At 39.2% G+C, this 18,778-nt stretch overlaps 1 protein-coding gene across 2 annotated transcripts in view; it reads left to right on the forward strand.

The window, feature by feature from the left end:
- INTU (inturned planar cell polarity protein) overlaps positions 1-18,778 on the forward strand; it is a 115,051-nt gene that overhangs the window by 82,791 nt on the left and 13,482 nt on the right. For both annotated transcript variants that reach the window (XM_048847291.2, XM_048847290.2), the window contains exons 9-13: positions 11,203-11,256; positions 12,933-12,995; positions 14,569-14,790; positions 15,424-15,915; positions 17,214-17,311. In XM_048847291.2, coding sequence (XP_048703248.1) covers positions 11,203-11,256; positions 12,933-12,995; positions 14,569-14,790; positions 15,424-15,915; positions 17,214-17,311 — 929 coding nt within the window. The remainder of the gene's footprint in view (positions 1-11,202; positions 11,257-12,932; positions 12,996-14,568; positions 14,791-15,423; positions 15,916-17,213; positions 17,312-18,778) is intronic.

An 18,778-nucleotide genomic window follows, 5' to 3' on the forward strand; every position in this document is an offset into this window, starting at 1 on the left:
TTTCTGTCTTGAGCCACTTAATTGCTCCCTGCACTGGTCACTAGTCTGGTAAATTTCCAATGCTACCAGTTTCTTCTCTATTTGCTGTTAGGCATAATCATTCATGGCACTCTTACTAATATCAAATGTTTTGCTCACCTCACACCAGAGAGTCACCAAAATCGCACTATGCTCCCTCAACCAGGAATCTGTATGCTTGGCAAAGGACTTCTGGTCAGTGGCCATTGCAAACTCAGGAAAAGGTTCAAACAAACCCTAAAACAGTCAGTTTAAGATTAATCTGGATAAAATGGTTGTGTTGCTAATCGGCATAGAGAGGCATTCTGAGGATAATAAATAATAAAATGTTTTGCACATGCCTCTCTTCTTCCACAGATCTCAAAATGTTTGCAGCTCAGCTGCCAAAATAAAATGGAAGTGCCTAAACACTGAGCTGTTCTTGAGCAAAGGCAGGTTGTCTGCATTTCCTGGAATAGGAAGTGGGATAGAGAGGACAAATAACACCATCCTGTGGGATTGTGGGATAGCATTGGCAGACTCCCAGGGCCCGAGTCCAATGTGGCTGCATCCACACGGCAAAACAATAGGGCTTGAACTTGGGGTACTGGCTGGACTTGAGCTCAGACCCTCCACCTCTGTGAGGCCCTAGAACTCTCAGTGCAAGCCTGAGTCTGAGAGATTTGTGTATAGACAGAAGGAGCCTGACTCTGAGCCCAGGCTTACATTGCAGTGTAGACATACCCTAAATGTGGCTTACTGGTGTTACAGAAAATGCCCTAATTCTATGGCCCGTGGGTGTCTTTTTTCCTTCTTCTTAGGCTAGCTTGGTGTTTTTTAATAATGCTTCCAATTTTTCCTTCCTTTAGAGTTTGTATTGTTTTTTTCTAATTATTTTTTAGCTTCAATGCAAGGTGCTTCCTCACTTTATTGGATCAATAGCTGCTTCCTTCTGCCTTCTTCAAAGGTTTCTTTTAGTATCTGCACCTCAGCATTCCTGGAGCTTTTGATTCTATTGCCTTGTCTACATGGCACAGCAAAGCATGCCAGAGGGGTGTGATTTGTAACATACCCTAACATGTTGCACTCTGATTGTCCTGTTAACACATTTTAGAATGTGCCAAGAGGGTCTAACAGGCCAATTAGAGCACTTTACAAATCACAACCCTCTAATGCACTTCGCCAGCAAGCCCTAAAACAGATGGTTTAAGATTAATCTGGATAAAATGGTTGTGTTGCTAATCAGCTTGGGGTAGCATTGTGAAGATAATAAATAATAAAATATTTTGCACATGCCTCTCTTCTTCCACAGACCTCAAAATGTTTTTGAAAGATGGGTAAGCATGATTATACCCAATCTGTAAATGGGAACATGGAAGCAGAGAGCGGTTAAATGAATGCCAAATGGTTATATAGCAACTAAGTGGCAAAGCTGGGTATGGAACACAGGTATTCTGACTTTCAACCCTGTACGCTCTCCCATGCTAGAGCACATTTCCCTACAGTAGTGAGCTTGACTACATGTTGACTACATATTTGGAAAAAAAAGTCCCTTATCAGTCTGCCCCCGTGAAGGTATTTAATTACAGATCCATGCTCACCTACCTAATTACCTCATGGAGTTGTAAAGCTTGATTTGGCTGTATTTTTATATATTCACTCAAAAGAAGCTGATGGTAAGAGACCCATGTAGTTTCACGAAATGCGTGCTATGTTGTACTCCCTGCTGGGGAATCAGTCTCAGTGGCTTTAAGAATCTTAACTCCAGAAATTCTTGTTAGTTTCTGCTAGGAGCAGAGGCCCAAGATCATGGCTCTGTTCTATTTTTTCCCCCTGCAACCTTAGCAAGCCAATGTAGCTGGGGTGCTGGAACAATTTGTATAGTGGAGGTGCTGAGAGCCACTGAACTAAACTAAACCCTGTACATGATATAAACCACTTCAAGCCGGGGGTGCGGTAGCACCCCTAGTTCTAGCACCTATGCAATGCAGAGTGCAGTGCTTCTGCTGGAAGACATTCACTATTGCGCCTTGTTGATTCTACAGGTGTGGGGCAGGAGACGGGGTTAAATTTAACAAGTAGAGAAAAAGGCACCAATAGAAAGAATATATTACTAATAAACAGGGGGCCTCTTATGTCTAGTGACATGGGCAGCGGGTATAGTAGGCCAGGGGGGCTCTATCCACTGCCCATTCCTAGTGAGGAGAGAAGCCAATGGAGCAGCAATAATGGAGAGACAAGCCCATATGTCATTCTTCTCCTTCCTCCTGGAATGGCAGCAGTTCCTCTGCATGACCACAGGGTATTCCAGATTATACATGATTCAATGGCAGGGATGGGATGACCTGGCAGAGCTGAGGAACAGTTACTCTAGAGATCACATGCTCCCCTTGGAAATCTATCTATGTCTCCATTGAGTTAAATCTGCTCCTTGTAGCATGAATTTGCAGTGTCTGGTTTCTACTCCCAGCAAGAAGGTATAGGTGATAGCATGTATCAGCAGACAAAGAACCAATGTCACCCTGTACATAGAGCCAGTCATGCTACCATAGGACTAGAGGGAGATCCGGACAATGTGCAAGGAGCTAGCACACTGCATATAATGCCCCAGCATCTGTGGGGTTGGTGACAAGATTTCCCTTGAATCACTGGGTTCTACATAGTTAACAGGCACAGCCACTGCATTTTCCCTGCCACTAATCCCAGCCTCTCTCCCTGAAGAGATATGTCATGTTCTGTCCCCCGTCAGCCTGCTGCACTTTTTTCTCATGTTTTGTACCTTTTCTTAGATTCTGTTATGCAAAGGAAAGATTCCAATTGTAAGAAGAAAAAATCCAATATTGTATAGATGAACTACAAATATCTACCAAATTCAGAGCCTGAATAATGAATATCTAGATATGTAAAGTAGGAAATGTTTATTTTTAAATATGTAACGCTTTTGTATCCAATCAAATAGGTGTGCTGTAATGGCAAGACATGCATATCTTCTGCGGGCTATAGCCTCTTTCTTTTGCTCTCCTTCACACACTACTATCTATGAACTAAAGTATTAAAAACAATTAATACAATTTAATTGTATTAAAAACCAAACCAAAACATGTACTTTACAGAAGAGACTGTCTCCACTTTAGTTTAAAATGTCTTGTTTCACTGATTTTTGTGGATGTAATATTTACTAAATCTTCAGTCAAATAACTTGCATCTCCAAAATAAAGCCAGTTTAGACTGTATATCCTTAAAATATGAAGAAACTCATTATACAGAAATACATAATCAAACACTTTAAAAGATTCTTATTACATGACGAAAAGCAGGCTATTTTGGAGCAGTTATCACATCATGAATGCAAGTGAGAAGAAGCAGATCTTTTTTGTGTTTCAGTACATTGCCACCTACAGGAACACTTCTTGTATTGAACATGGTCTAAAATGATCCTATGTTGTGGTCTAAAATGATCCTGTGTCATAAAGACATTCCTGCTCTACACAAGTCATTAACCCCTAACTTCTGATAAGGATGCTTACGGCCCACCTGTGCTGTAGGGGATTTTATGGCTTGGTGGATGAAGTAATACGGATTCTCTTTTAGTATAATGATGCCAAATGATAGAGATACTTTTAGCAATAAATTTAGTCTTGTTTAAACCTGTGAAAATTGCATACTGTACCATATAACCTCTTAAAGCATCTCAGTTCCTATATGTTATCTATAACATTGCTAGCCTATAAAGCAGTATCCCTGACAGCAGGGAAACTCATTAATTTTTAAAAGCACTTCATCTAAGTTAGTATTTTAACCTTTTATCTGAAATGTTAAACTGAACAAATGTCTATTTAATTGAACAATGAGGGCTGCAGGAGTACTGTACCAGACATGTAGCTTTACTAACACACTCATACATTTAATGGCTTTATTCTTGATCATGCCGAGCATTATTATTGCTATGACTTTTAATTGTTTTGATTTTGAAAATCCTACTCAGTTTAAAAAAAATTATAATCCAGTCTGATGTCAGATCAATGGAATTATAGTATTAAACCCCTTGATTATGGCTTCTAGGATGTCTTATTCAACAATTATTTCCACTATCTACCATATATATTATAAGCATTTCTAAAATAACCTAGATTAAAGGAGAATCTGATTAGTTGACAGGTTTTGGACCATGGAATTAATTCAGCAATAGACACATGTCAGGAACCATTAAGCATATTATTTTACCACTTAAGCATAGGCTTATGAAAACAAAGGAAAAAGTAGCAGGGAAAATTTGAATGAGATATATCCTTATTATTTTTAATATGCCACTTTCTTGTTTATGTGCAGTGGAACTTATGCCAAAATTTAAAGGCAGCTTTCTGTAGGAGTCAGGGGATCAGTGTACAAATGAGACTGAGAGCTGCCAGTCTTTTATCCCCATCCACCAGAACACGTGCTTAAGTTCCCTGGTTGAGAAGGAAAAGAGGAGTTGTCAGTCCCTACCTGGGTCAAGAAGCAGATCCACTGCCTGGGACATAGACTAAAGAGGCTGATCTTAAGGTGTATCTTGTAGCTTGTGCTGTTCATAAGATTTAGTACCATACAAAATTCTGATTAAAAAGTTATCACTGCAAAAAATCAGTATACTTCATATAAAATGAAGTCAAACTTAGTTAACTGATAGATCTCAAACTAATTGTAAATAGAGAGTCATCATACTGTGGGGCATTTCTGATGGGATTTTACAGGAATCTGTTCTTGAACAAATCAATATCAAAATCTTTATCAGTTATCCGTAAGGAAATAAAAAATCTTTACTGGTAGTTTGCCAGTGCTACTAACATTGGTAGAGTTAATTAGGACATATCTGTTCTACAGAGTGATCTTTCTAGATCACATGATCTAGGCTCATTGGAACAACATCTGCTTTAATACAGCTGACTGCAAGGTTGTTCATCCAGGAACCAAGAATGCAGGTCACACGTATAGGATGGGGACTGTATTTTGGAAATCAGAGATATAAGGGTCATGATGAATAACCAGCCAAATATGCACTACCTGTACGATGCAGTGGCTAACAAATAAAAATGTGATCCGTGGATGGATAAGCAGGGGAATATGAAGTAGAAATAGGGAGATATTATTACCACTATATACTGCATTTGTTCATAATAATCCCTTCTGGCCTTAAAATTTATTATGACTTGAATTTACCTATTAGATCTGCTCATAGATAAGATGTGTACCAGCCGCATGTACACAATCTTATGTGAACTTGGAGTGCGGGGTTTCAGTTTATACAACTGGACACTAATTTCCAAAAATGTTGTTAGGGAAATGAATTGAAGGCTTAAATGTGAGTATTTACTGTGGTTCTAGAATGAAGCTCTAAAGACACTGAATCCCTGTAGGATCCTAAACATTGTAGCTGCCCACAAGAAATCAGCAGCTTGCACTGAATCAGATTGACAAAACAGAGCCTTTGTAATGGAGAATGAAGAGTGATTGCTACCTTGGAAAATGGCATGTTGACTTCAAAAGATCAAGATAGTTGTTTTTGGTCTTTATTGCGTGAATTCAATGAAACTCCTGTTCTGATGTTTACAACAGGGCATATTTCTAGCCCACTCATCCTCTTTTAGCACCTATTTAAAAATTCTTAACTTTTACAAGCAGACCTTGAAGGTTTTGTTTTGGTAGGAAGAATGTCAAGACCCAGGGAGTCAAAAATATGGCCACATAAGCAGCTGGCTATTAAATAAATTAAATGTTTTTTTTAAAAGACAGACACAATTTTTAAGTAAAATAACTCAAATTTGGAGCAGTCTTTTTACAGCTAGTAGAAAAATTATCTCTGTTCAATTTCCAGTTGAAAAAAATCTTGAAATAACCTTCATCAATGTGCACATTTTACTGGACTTGGTATGCTGTAATAATTTTTACATTGTATTTTGATTTAAGAAGTGTCTGATACCATGAGCCAAGCACAGCTGTAAGGCTTAGTGGACCTATTTGATTTTTTCCCCCTTTTTTTGTTCATTTCACTTCACATAATATATACAGGGTTATCTTTCGAAGTGTGTATATATACAGGCCATGAAAAATTTATCTGACACGTTCTACACCAAGAACTATACGTGTTAACCAGAATGAAAAATACATGTACTGCTGCACACCTTTGCCCTCTACCCCACTTCCAAAAGCCATGCCCCTGTAATTTAAAGGGAAAGAATAGTTATATGCTGGACAGTGTAGTATATTCAGTTCTAGCACATGGTCAATCAGCGACCTAATACACATTTTGAAAGGTAATTTATTGAATCTCTTTTGTTTTTATAATCTTTCCTTTCTGGGCTTCACACCACTTTTTCTTTTCTGTAATAAATAATGGTTATTTGCAGTGTTGTTGTAGCCCTGTTGGTCCCAGGATATTGGAGAGACAAGGTGGGTGAGGTAATGTCTTTTTATTGAACTAGCTTCTGTTGGTAAAAGACACAATCATTCAAGCTTACACAAAGCTCTTGTTCAGGTCTGGGAAAGGCACTCAAATGTGTCACAAGGGTGGAACCGATAAGATGTTAACACATGTTGCAAGATGAAAACCACGTGTGATATGGTGGTCTTTGTCTTTTATCATTTTTTGGTATAGAGTTCATTCAAAAGTGTAGTGATTGTTCTGTTTCACCCACATAGTTGTTATTGGGGCATTTAGTGCACCGGATGAGGTGCACCCCATGTTGTGATAGGCATATGTAGGACCCATGGATCTTGAAGGGCATGTTGGGGCGCGTATTGATCATTGTAGCACTGAAGATATGTCTACAGGTTTTGCATCTGTTGTTCTGGTAGGGGCTGGAGCCTCTTTGAGTTGATGTGTCTTGGTCTGTGGGCAGCTTGCTTCTGACAGTGAGCTTAGAGAGGTTGGGGACCAGAAAAGGGGGTTCAGGAAAGACTTCTTGCAAGATGTGGTCTCCACTGAGTATGGTTGAAACTGTTTAACGATACATATGGGTTCCAGCGTTAGTGGTAGGTGATAATGAGGTGTATGTATGGTCTTAGGGGTTTTTTTTCCCCCTTTTTTGAAGCAGGGTGTCTCATAGTATTTGGGTGACCCATTGCATATGCCAGGGGTGGCCAAACTGTGGCTTGTGAGCCACATGCAGCTCTTTTAAAGTGCGGCTTGCGAAGCCCCCTACACCTCCCCCCCCATTCTCCACCTACCAGATTGATGGGAGGGAGAGAGCTTGTGACCTCTGCCATGCAGCAGGGTGGTCGGTAGGGGCTTCTGCTCAGTGGGGAGCATGGGCCTTGGGGCTTCTGCCCAGTGTGGAGGGGTCTCAGGGCTTCAGCTCTGTGGGGCACACCTGCTGGGGATCGGGACTTCAGCAGGAGCAGGTATGAAGCCCCAAGCCCTGTCAGGCGCCTCCCACAGGGCTGAAGCCAGAGTCCTGGCAAGTGTGCCCAAGCTCTCAAACTTCTGAAGATTGTTGTATGCAGCTCAGAGGGTCAGTAAATTTGGCCACTCCTGGCATATGCAATCTCCATCTTCAGTGGAGTGTCTTTGTTTGGTGAAGGTAACTTTAAGTGTGTTAAGGTGTGTAACCCAGATTTTCTCCTCAGAGGATGTTCTGTGATGTCTGAGTGCCTGTCTGTAGATAACAGATTTCTTGATGTGTTTGGGGTGGTTACTAGATCTGTGAATTAAGTGATCCATAACTATATAGGTGTTAACTGCCCACTTCACCTTGAATAGGTTTCAGAGTAACAGCCATGTTAGTCTGTATTCGCAAAAAGAAAAGGAGTACTTGTGGCACCTTAGAGAATAACCAATTTTATTCTCACCAACAGCTCACGAAAGCTCATGCTCAAATAAATTGGTTAGTCTCTAAGGTTCCACAAGTACTCCTTTTCTTTTCACCTTGAATAGTTACTCCTTATCTGTTCCACCCACTATTTAGCTGTGACACTGAGTACATTTACCGGACCTGAAGAACAACTCTGTAAAGCTTGAAAGCTTGTCTCTTTCATTTACAGGAGTTTAGTCAATAAGGCTGTGTTTACTACTAGCACTTTTGTCGATAACTTACACCCTGACTGACATAACGGTGTGGATTGCGCCATGTCAGTGGGAGACACTTTCCCGCTGACATAGCTGATGCTGCTCGTTGTAGGTGATTTAATTATGCTGACAAGAGAGCTCTCTCCCATCTGCATAGAGCAGCTAGACAGGAGACCTTATAGACCACAGCTGCATCGGTGCAGATGTGCTGCTGTAAGGTCTCGAGTGTAGACGTAACCTAAAAAATATGACCTCACCCACTTCGTCTCTCTAATAAACAAAGATGTATTTTTTCTGCTGTTTTCAGGGCCTGTTTACTCTTTTTTCTTTCTCTTCACTGTGTTCTCTGCATCCCCTTATATCTTATCTCCAAGATCTTCTCCCCAAAAATCTTTCTTCTTTCCTCGTGTCTCCCATCAGTCTCTCTCTCTCTCTCCCATCCTCATAACCCAAACACACACCTGCATCAACTCTCTCAACCACCCCCTTAGAAATACATAAGGGTTGGAAATGTTTCAGACGTCTAAAACTCAGAGGACTAAACCTACTAGTTAAGACTGATAAAAGAGTAGGGAGATCCACCATCCAGGAGCAATATTTAAGTAAAAAGCCAATCTCCACCACTTCCCAGTTGCTGGAATTCCTACCTAAGACTCCATGGGTTCTGAAAGGGAGACGTCTCTGTTTGCCTCCTCCCTCCCCGACAAGAGCCTTCTGGCTGCAGCCAAGGTGGGATGTTTCTGCTAGTCCTGACTGCTGCAGTTGTGGGGGGCATTTCTATTACTTTTCTCCTGGCTCCTGGAAGGAGTGTCTCCAGTATTCAACCTCTCCCCCAGCCTCTCTATTTGTTCCTTCCCCACTCTGAACTCTAGGGTACAGATGTGGGGACCTGCATGAAAACCGCCTAAACTTATTCTTACCAGCTTAGGTTAAAGGCTTCCACCACCAAAGTGTTACACAAAGAACAGGGGAAGTGCCCACTTGGAAATGTCTCCCCTCCAAATCCCCCCAAACACTACACCCCCTTTCCTGGGGAAGGCTTGATAAAAATTCCTCACCAATTTGCATAGGTGAACACAGACCCAAACCCTTGGATCTTAAGAACAATGAAAAGCAATCAGGTTCTTAAAAGAAGAATTTTAATTAAAGAAAAAGTAAAAGAATCACCTCTGTAAAATCAGGATGGTAAATACCTTGCAGGGTAATCAGATTCAAAACATAGAGAATCCCTCTAGGCAAAACCTTAAGTTACAAAAAGATACAAAAACAGGAATATACATTCCATTCAGCACAACTTATTTTATCAGTCATTTAAACAGAATCTAACGCATATCTACCTAGATTGCTTACTGACTTTTTACAGGAGTTCTGACCTGCATTCCTGCTCTGGTCCCAGCAAAAGCATCACACAGACAGAGAGAACCCTTTGTTCCCCCGCACAGCTTTGAAAATATCTTGGCTCCTCATTGGTCATTTTGGTCAGGTGCCAGCGAGGTTATCTTAGCTTCTTAACCCTTTACAGGTGAAAGGGTTTTGCCTCTGGCCAGGAGGGAGTTAAAGGTGTTTATCCTTCCCTTTATATTTATGACAGTACTCCTCCACTGTGAAAAGCTCAGTGCCAGTCTCTGTTGCAACAGAATGAAATTTACCTGACCTGATTCTTCCCAATTTCACTGCTACCAATTGGGTTCCCATTATCAGTAGTGAAAACTGGCAATATACTGGTCAGTTTTCTTTCTCCTGCAACTTGTGAAACCTCTGACTAGCAGCAGACATATTGTGTAGTTCTCTATCTGAAAATTAAGGAAGATAGCAGTACTTACATTCAGTTCATATTTGGAAGGTTATCTTTGCAACTGTAAGGACTAGAAATTTGAGTTTGTTGGGGTTTTATTTTGTTGTGTTTTGTTTTTTAAACAAAAGCTTGGATTCTGCAGAAATGAAGGCGCTTACTTGGGAAAGCTTTCTACTTACCACAGACTTTTCAAGCACTGTATATATAGCTGTGGTTTTTTTATTCTCATGTTAATCTCTAATTCTGACAACTGTCTCCCTGAAGAAAATATATGAAAGGCATTTCTGTGAGTTTGACACTCTTGGGGAAGTGAAATATGAACTTTCTATGTGACTCTGTTCTGGAGAGAGAGAGCCAAGAAAGTAGCAGGAAAATCTTTCAAAAGTATATAAGGATATTTTTAAACCCCCATGCTTCTGAAATTCTTTGTGCCCACATTTTTCAGAAAAGTGATACTGTGTAACAAGTTGAAATTTCTGGGGAATTGGTTTTGGTGAAGTTGGGAGTGGGTTAAAAATTGGGTTTATATTTGGAAGCTAGTTTCAACCTTAATTAGGGAAGAACTGGCAATCCTCCTTAATAATAAAAATAAGAATATCAGTTCTGTGTGGGATAGATGTATAATTTAGTTCTAAACCAAGGGAGAACTTGAGAGGCATGATTATTTGTTGACTGACAACAGCATGGTTAACATTTCTATAAATCTGAAAAATTTACTATATCTCAGTAAGAGGCAGCTTGTTTACAGAGCCCAAAAGGGGTGCCATGGCCTTTTAAAAATTCTTTTCATTAAGTAGCATATTTGTCTTGGGTGGCTGCTATTATGTTCTTTAATTAAAAGTATTTTTAGTAAAACTTATATTAATCAACAGCTCCTGAAGCTAAAAAATATGCAAGCTTATTGCTGTTTGAGTAGAACAAAGGTAAAGTGTGAGAAAGTTTTGGAAACTTCCATGGAGACAAAAAGTAAATCCAAAGTGAAAAAGATTTTTCTAATAACTCAGTTGGATACTAAAGCTTTGCCAGCTTTTAGGGGAGCCTCCTGCCTTCAAGTTTTAGTCCATGAAGAAAGTAAGATTGACATCTCCTTTATATAAAACAGTGGGTTCAGGAGACAGACAAGCAGAGTGAGGGAAATATGCAGAAATCGGAAAAGATTTTTCTTTAATCTTTTGGAGAATTCAGATGTTCGTGATGTTTGATATTATTAATGCAAAAAGTATGTACAATTTTTTACCATTTCCCTATAAAGTAACGAATAATGACTCTTAATCTTGTGAGGCTACTAGTATTATGTCATATATGTTATTGTAATTGTCAGTATATTTTTTGGAAAAATATGTTCATATCCACCATTTCAATATTTCAGATGGAAATTGACACAGCACTGAGTGATTTGGAGGCAGCTGATTTTGCAGAGCTGGTAAGGAGCATGTTTTTATAGGGCAGGCGCTTTGTGCTGTTCACATTCAGTAGTTTGAGGAAATCTTAGATCAAAGCCCATAAGTTTTCTTAACCAACTGAAAGTCAAAGCAAAGCTATGTCACAATGGTGTAACAGTCATCCATATTTTTTCTTGATTTGTAGTAAAAGTTTAAAGAACTTTCCTTTTTTCATGAATTTCTTTTTGCAGTTACACCAGTAACTATAGGGACACTGAGTGGAAACTAGATCTGATATAATTGCAAGCTTGACTGATGCTTAGCTCAGCTAAAAAGCCACTCTTTGCTGTAACAGGGATATTTTCTTTTTCAGTTAATAGTAAAAATCACCTTTTTCTCTTTCTTTCAAGTAGTTACGGATAGTCCTTAAAATTGCTGTACAGCATTAAGAACAAAACTCACCAATCATAAGAAAGCAACTAAAAGTCTCAGTAACAGAAAGTCTAGAAAGCTATATGGTGCAATTTAAGACATTGTTCTTACCACATTTGTGTTAACACTTAATGATGTAAGCCTAATACTTGTTAGAGAATGATGATATAATATATCATTGGCATAAAATTGTGTGACTGTGTGTGTACAGAACTGGCTGCTTTTCTCTACACAGTACAATTATACACATTCACAGTTTTCAATAAGTTTTATCTTGGAACAAACTTGAAAGAAGCAAATCATTCAAGCATCATTTTTTGTATATTTCCTTTACTACATATCAAATGGTGAGAGGTAAATATGTTTATACTTTTGAAAGTTTTCTCCTCAGTATGAAAGTCCCTCTTTAAATTCTTGCTTCAGAAGAAACTTTTTTAAAAATGAAGTCATAGCTGGATCTGTTATGCACACATGTAAAGAAAATATTATTGAATATATATAATACTGAACATTTTGGGGTTTATGTCTTTTTTTTTTTTAACTAATAAAATGTCCGGGACTATAAATACAAGGCAGATGGATGTCTATAGTCTCACTTCTTGTTAAACTTTACTGTTTGTGTCTAATAGGAACCAAGCCATTTGTTTCTTAAATAAAATCATTTCCTAATGATTATTGAAAATTATATTTATAAATACTGTTTTATGAGCAGAGCTATATGTATCCACTACATTTAAAATTAAAGCTGCCCAGTTGAGATCTGTGTTGTGATTGTGAGAGAATTTGTCAATTAAATTAAAAGGTGAATGGAACGAGTTAATGTTGGGTAACATATTTCCAGGTACTGTGAAAAAGGACTGGTATGTCTTCCTAGATTTGCTATATGAGGTCCTTCTGGTGGCAAGAGCTATGCAACAGCTAGCTGGCTGTTATGACCTGTGAAACTTAGAGAACCCTATAAAAAAGCCATCTGCTTTACAGATAGATTAGAACTGAGTAGGAAATCTGAGTACCTGTTATGCTGTGCTGGAAATAACTATAAAAATGACTCTGCAGTGACTTGAAAACCAACAATAAAGTCTAAGTGTCATATTTTATTTAGCTGTTTGTTCTAACTTCACCCCTCTGATGCTCAGCTGCTAATAAATTAATATTTAAAGAAGGTACTCCAAAAAAATGAAGTATTAAATAACACTGACTGTTATTTATTGAAATTAGTATCACTTGCCTTCACTCAGTCATGTAACAATCAGGAGTTATAAATGTACTATATTTTTGTTTGCAGTCTGAAGATTACTATGACATGAGACGGTTGTATATGATTCTGGGATCTTGTCTCTTCTATAAGGTGAGACCGTTTGAGTACAGCATGGAGTTTTGAAAAATGCACCAAGCAGAAACATAAGCCAAGCATGAATTGACACTTGCCTGAATTGACAAATATGAACAATGTGTGGTCATTTTGTCTGTTTAACAGACATAAGTGAACTCACAGAATAGAACAAAACCATTTACTTCACAGATGCAAATAAAATATTTAAAGTCTTAAAACAATTCTTACTGTATGATATGTAGCACTAAAATATCTTTATGAAACCAGTAACAACAATCTTGCAAAATGTGGTGTGTGTGAAGAGATGAATGAAGAGGTACAGGAGTCAGTGATGAATTACCACATTAATTGATAAGAGAATAACTGTGTGGTATTCTGATACCATTGTTCTTTGCCCATCCCTGTCACTAACTGAAGGCCTCTGGTTGTAACTGTTATCCAGATAGATAAGACTTGAGAAACTGAATCAATAACTTTCTTTCAGTTTGGCCTCTGGTATTTGTAAACATGTTATTTATTGAGCATTGTCAGTATATTCAGAACCATACAAAACAAAAAGTAATATACAACTCCTTCTCTACAGAGCTTGTGTTCTAAGGTCTCAGTCATCCAATCCTTACTTATGCAGGTAGTCCCATGGATTAGGTCTACTTGCATGACTAAAGTACAAGGCTAAGGCCTGTCTACACTGAGACTGGTGTAACAGTGCAATACCAGCAAAATGCTAGCAATAATGGAAACTCTAGTGCAGACCATCCATTGGCATTTTTACCATCATGTCATGCAGACCTGCTCTAGAAAAACTCATGCAGCTGGTCTCCTGTGTGCGTGTTTTTTAATGTAATGTGGAAAATCAAAAGAGGTACAGAAAGGGCAGTGTTAGCAGAAGACTTCGCCTGCCAACAAATCTCAACTCTGTTTTGGGTGAAAAGCTAGTGACCATTCAAACTCCAGTCCAATCTTATGAGGTGATAGGCACCTAGGAGTTGAGATATTCAGTACCTTGCAGGAAGTGCTCAGTAGCTAGCAGAATAAAGCCTTCAGGCGGCAATACTTTTAAGCTGTTGTTCTAAAGGGAAATATAGCAGGACTTAATTAATACTATGTAATTTTTATGATGTACAGTTATGAGGGTCATATTTTAAATCCTTGTTTTGGTAATATTCAGTTCTTGTCCTTGTCTGGGAAACATATTAATTTCAGTCAAAGAGCTAGTGTTTTGTGGTAGTTACACAGGGGACTGGGAATTAAAACTCTTTGGTTCATTACTGATTCTGCAACTAGGTGTTTGGCAAGCCACTTCACTTCTGTATGCCTCAGTTTTACACCTCTGTAAAACTGGAATAATAATTTACAGGAGTGTTGCTTATTTGTTGGTTTGTTCTTGTTTTATCATAGCACCTAAAAACCCCAGTCATGGACCAGGTACTATACACACACAATATAAAAGATAGTCCCCACTGCCTGCCCCAAAGAGCTCATGATTTTAATATGTAAAACACTGAGATCTTTAGATTAAAAGACACTATATAGTGAAAAGTATTGTTATTTTTATTGAATGTGCATTCTTTTTTGTGATTTAATTAAGGGCTATTTGATTGGCAATCACTTACCAAAGGAGGATCTTATTGATATAGCTTTATATAGTCGACACTATTGCCTGTTACCCTTGGCAGCAGAACAGAGGATTGGTCAGTTAGTGATATGGCGAGAAGTATTTCCACACAATCACCTCCAACCAAGTGAAGCTTCAGGTGTTACAGGATACAGAGAGCCTGAAGCAAGATACTTTTTACTAATAGTTGGTTTGGTAAGTTACAATTTCCAGAGCACCCATGGTTTGATTGTCTGTTCTGCTGTTGCCTTTACATTGTAAAATGTTATTACATATTTCCAGTACTAAGCATGCACTGATTTCATCATTTAAAAAACATCCTTATTGCAGCTGTGAATTGATGTAGAATTTTTCAGCTGGGGAATACAATTATTATTAATATTCATAAAGCTTATAAAATTAAGCATAAATAAAATTGTCATGGTTTTGATGCTCTTTTGTTCACTTAAGTTGAAATTTTTGCTTTTATAATCTGATGTTTTTCAGATACTTCATCCATTTTGAGCGGAAATTATTTTAAAAATAACCAGCAAATAACTATTTAAGAGGCAGTTTCTCATATGCACAGTAATTTAATTTTCATAACTTGTGATTAAATAAACATTCATTTGCATGAGAATTGTAATGCGGGGGAAAAAAAGCCCTAAGGAATGATTTTGACATAAAGTGGCTCTTGTTGGAGGGCAGGGGACCTGTCCAGTTTTGCAAATCTTTGTAATTTGCTGAGATACCATATTAGATTTGATAAGGAGTGTAATATAGAATGGATTCTACAGTATGCAGTATTTTAAATCAAAGATTAATTTTTTATACCCATTTGTTTTACAGAGACACTTTATGCTGTGTGTTTTGCTGGAGACAGGGGGTTGCACTTCCAAAGCCATTGGGAATCCAGGACCAGATTGTATATACGTTGATCAGATCAAAGCAACTATACTTCAGTTGGAAGGCATAGATTCTAGCATAGAGGAAAGATTAGAATCTCCTTCCATTCCATGTCTATCTTGTGCTGACTGGTTCCTTCCTGCATCACGTGACAAACTGGAAAGCTTTACAACCCCACCCATCCTTAGTAAACTGCAAAATACTTCCAAATCCGCAACCTCTACAACAAGCAAGAGAACACTCTTCACTGACTCCTCCTTAAGGACACGTAAGCCCAGTCCCTCAAGGAGCAGCGGAGGATCTGACAATGGCAGTGAAGGTCCTGAAGAAGGTGGAGGCCTTAACCCACTTGCTACACTAGATCAGGTCCAAAAGCACGAACGAAAAGAATCCCAAGGTTTTGGCGGGTCTGAGGGAAGTGGTAGCTTGTTCAAGGTATTATTGTTATTACAATGTGTTATGTATTAAACTATTTAACTTTTGAAGGTAGGTACAGCCAACGGAATGTTCAGAAATTAACCAATGCTATTCTGGATGTTTGCCTCTTATGGTAAATGTTTTAATAAATGTGAGGCGGACTGATATTCACTGAGGAAAAAAGAGTTATTAATAAGGCTTTTTCTATACTGGAACCTGAATCACAAAACTTTTGTCATTCAGGGGTGTGAAAAAAAACATATACACACACACCCCGAATGACAAAAGTTTTGCCGACTAAAAGCACCAGTGTGAACAGCACTTTGTCAGCAGGAGAGCTGTCCTGCCGACAAAGCTACCGCTGCTCATTGGAGGTGGAAGTATTTTGTAGGTGGGAGAGCTCTCTCCTGCTGACAAACAGCAGTTACACTGCGTGCCTTTTAACGGCATGGCTGTAGTGGCAGAGCTGTGTCACTAAAAGGTGCATAGTGTAGAAATAGCCTAAGAAATGTACGATAAGGTTGCGGATTCTAGTTGCATTCTGTGACCGTGGAGACAGCTATGAAAAAATTAACAAAAACTGACACATTTCACTCATTCATTGGGAATTATTTTTTCTGTATAAATGGAAACAGGATAATTCTTTGTATTTTTTATAAATTATGCTTGATTACTTTAAAGTTAGTTTAGTGCTATAATTATGTATTTATTTGTTTTGGATTTATATAATGCAACTCCTGGTGCTTAAGAAGTCAGTGTTGGTTTTCCTGAGTTTCATTAGGATAGTTTCAGTTCTTAACTAAAACTAGAACTAAAATTATCAATGAGACTACTCAGATGTTTAAAGTTAGGCAGCCGCTTAAGCACCTTGCTTAACTGGGGGCGTAAGGGCCTGATCCAAAGCATGCTGAAGTCAGTTGAAAGACTCTCCTTGACTTCAGTGAGCTTTGGATGAGGACCACAATTAGCACCTGTTTTTTTCATCTGGATCATCATCTCTTCTAAATATTTGGCCTTCTGATGACTAAATTGGGCACAGCTGTGTTGAAAACTACAAAAGTAATTGGAGAATTTTTCCAAAGATTATAAAAGCATAAGCAATATTGACCAAGGAAACTTGTTATACATTGAACAAATGCTACCAATTGGTTTTAGCCTGAAATAGACTTTACCCTATAAAGTACATTCTACAAATTGCTGAAACTATTTAATTTTTTTTAATACTTCCATTTTAAATAAATGATATCATTGGCTGGATTTTGGTCCTTGATTAGATGTCCTTATTATGTTAGTTTACTGTGCCATTTTTTTTTTAGGTCACTAAAAAGAAACATACCCTTCCAAATCCTTTTCATTTAGGAAACCTGAAAAAGAATCTTTCAGAGAAAGATATGGAACTCTATAATGCTGTCAAGTAAGAGATTATTGGTTTTATTAAATATTTTATTTTTCAGACCACATTCACCATTTTTGTCCAAAGACATATGCAAATCACCAAAGGTTCTATGTAAGGCTACAATTTTGTCATGGATATTTTTAGTAAAAGTCATGGACAGGTCATGGGCAATGACCAAAAATTCACAGAAGCCGTGACCAATCCCTAACTTTTACTGAAAACATCCCTGACAAAATGGGGAGAAAGGAGGGTCCAGCACCCTGCCCCACTGCATGCAGTGGCAGGAGTTGAGAGGGACCCCTGACCGCAAGGCTAGGACCTGCGAGGGATCCCCTGCCGCCTAGCAGGGCTGGGAGCTGGGGAAAGGGTCCCCCCACCACCTGAAATGACTGGGAACTGTGAATCTCCTGCCACCAGTAGGGCTGGGCTCTGCAGGGTCCCTGCTGCCGCTGCCAGCTGGGAAGCTCTCAGGGATCCCCCGCTGCCCTGCAGGGCTGGGAGCTGGGGGGGGCAGGCACCACAGTGGCTTGGAGCTATGGAGGTCCTCTGCTGCTGTGGCGGCCAGGCTGCTGCAGAGCCCCAATGTCATGGAGATTGCAGAAAGTCACAGAATCCATGACTTCCGCAACCTCTGTGACATATTCGTAGACGTAGAGGACACACAGTCACTGTGGTCAAGCAGGAGAACAGTTGAAGGTTTGGGGGTTTTTTTTACATTACTGTGTAACCAGTTTTCCTTACTTCCTACAATATATCTAAATATGCTTAGTGATGAACACTACCTCTCCCATAATGCATTATTCTGAACCCCACACATAGAGGGATAAGACACTAGGAATGTATTTTAACTAGGCTGCAACTTTATTAACATTTCTGAGAAATTACCTGGCAATAACTTATCTAGTGCTGGTTGTTCTTCCTTCTGTAATTCCTGCCATCTGGGGGAAGGCTGCCCTAACCACTTCCTTCCACACCTTTACACTGATCCCAACACCACTGCTGTGACCCCACTTCCCTCGCCTCATCTGAGGGTTAAGGGTATGAGGGGAGAGGTGTTGGCCCCTACCAGACATTAGGCGCTGCAGCCCAGCTCCCTACCTTCTTTAGGTGATACCCTCCCCTAATCCTGCTGCACCCTTCAATCCAGCCACTGAGCTAGGAAGCTCCCCTTCTCCCTCCACACTCTTGCTCCTCAAACTGATGAGGAAACGGAGTTCTCACTAGAGGGGGACAATCCTTAAAGAGACCTCAAGGTTTTCTTTTCCCTTCTGGCCCAGACAAAGCCTCCCCACCTTTGAAGCTGCAGAAGTGAGGAGGGCATTCTTATTGTGAGGGATTTTGGAGTCAACTAATCAAGTTGTCACACTAGAGGAATGTTTCAAAATTAATAGTGGGCTACTTATTGTATGCCAGTATTTGGCACAGTTTCTCAAAAAAAATCAAGCCTGTGGAACAAACAAGCCTGAGTTCACACAAATTACTGGG

Source organism: Caretta caretta, chromosome 4, assembly GCF_965140235.1.
Source record: "Caretta caretta isolate rCarCar2 chromosome 4, rCarCar1.hap1, whole genome shotgun sequence".
Lineage (NCBI taxonomy): Eukaryota > Metazoa > Chordata > Testudines > Cheloniidae > Caretta > Caretta caretta.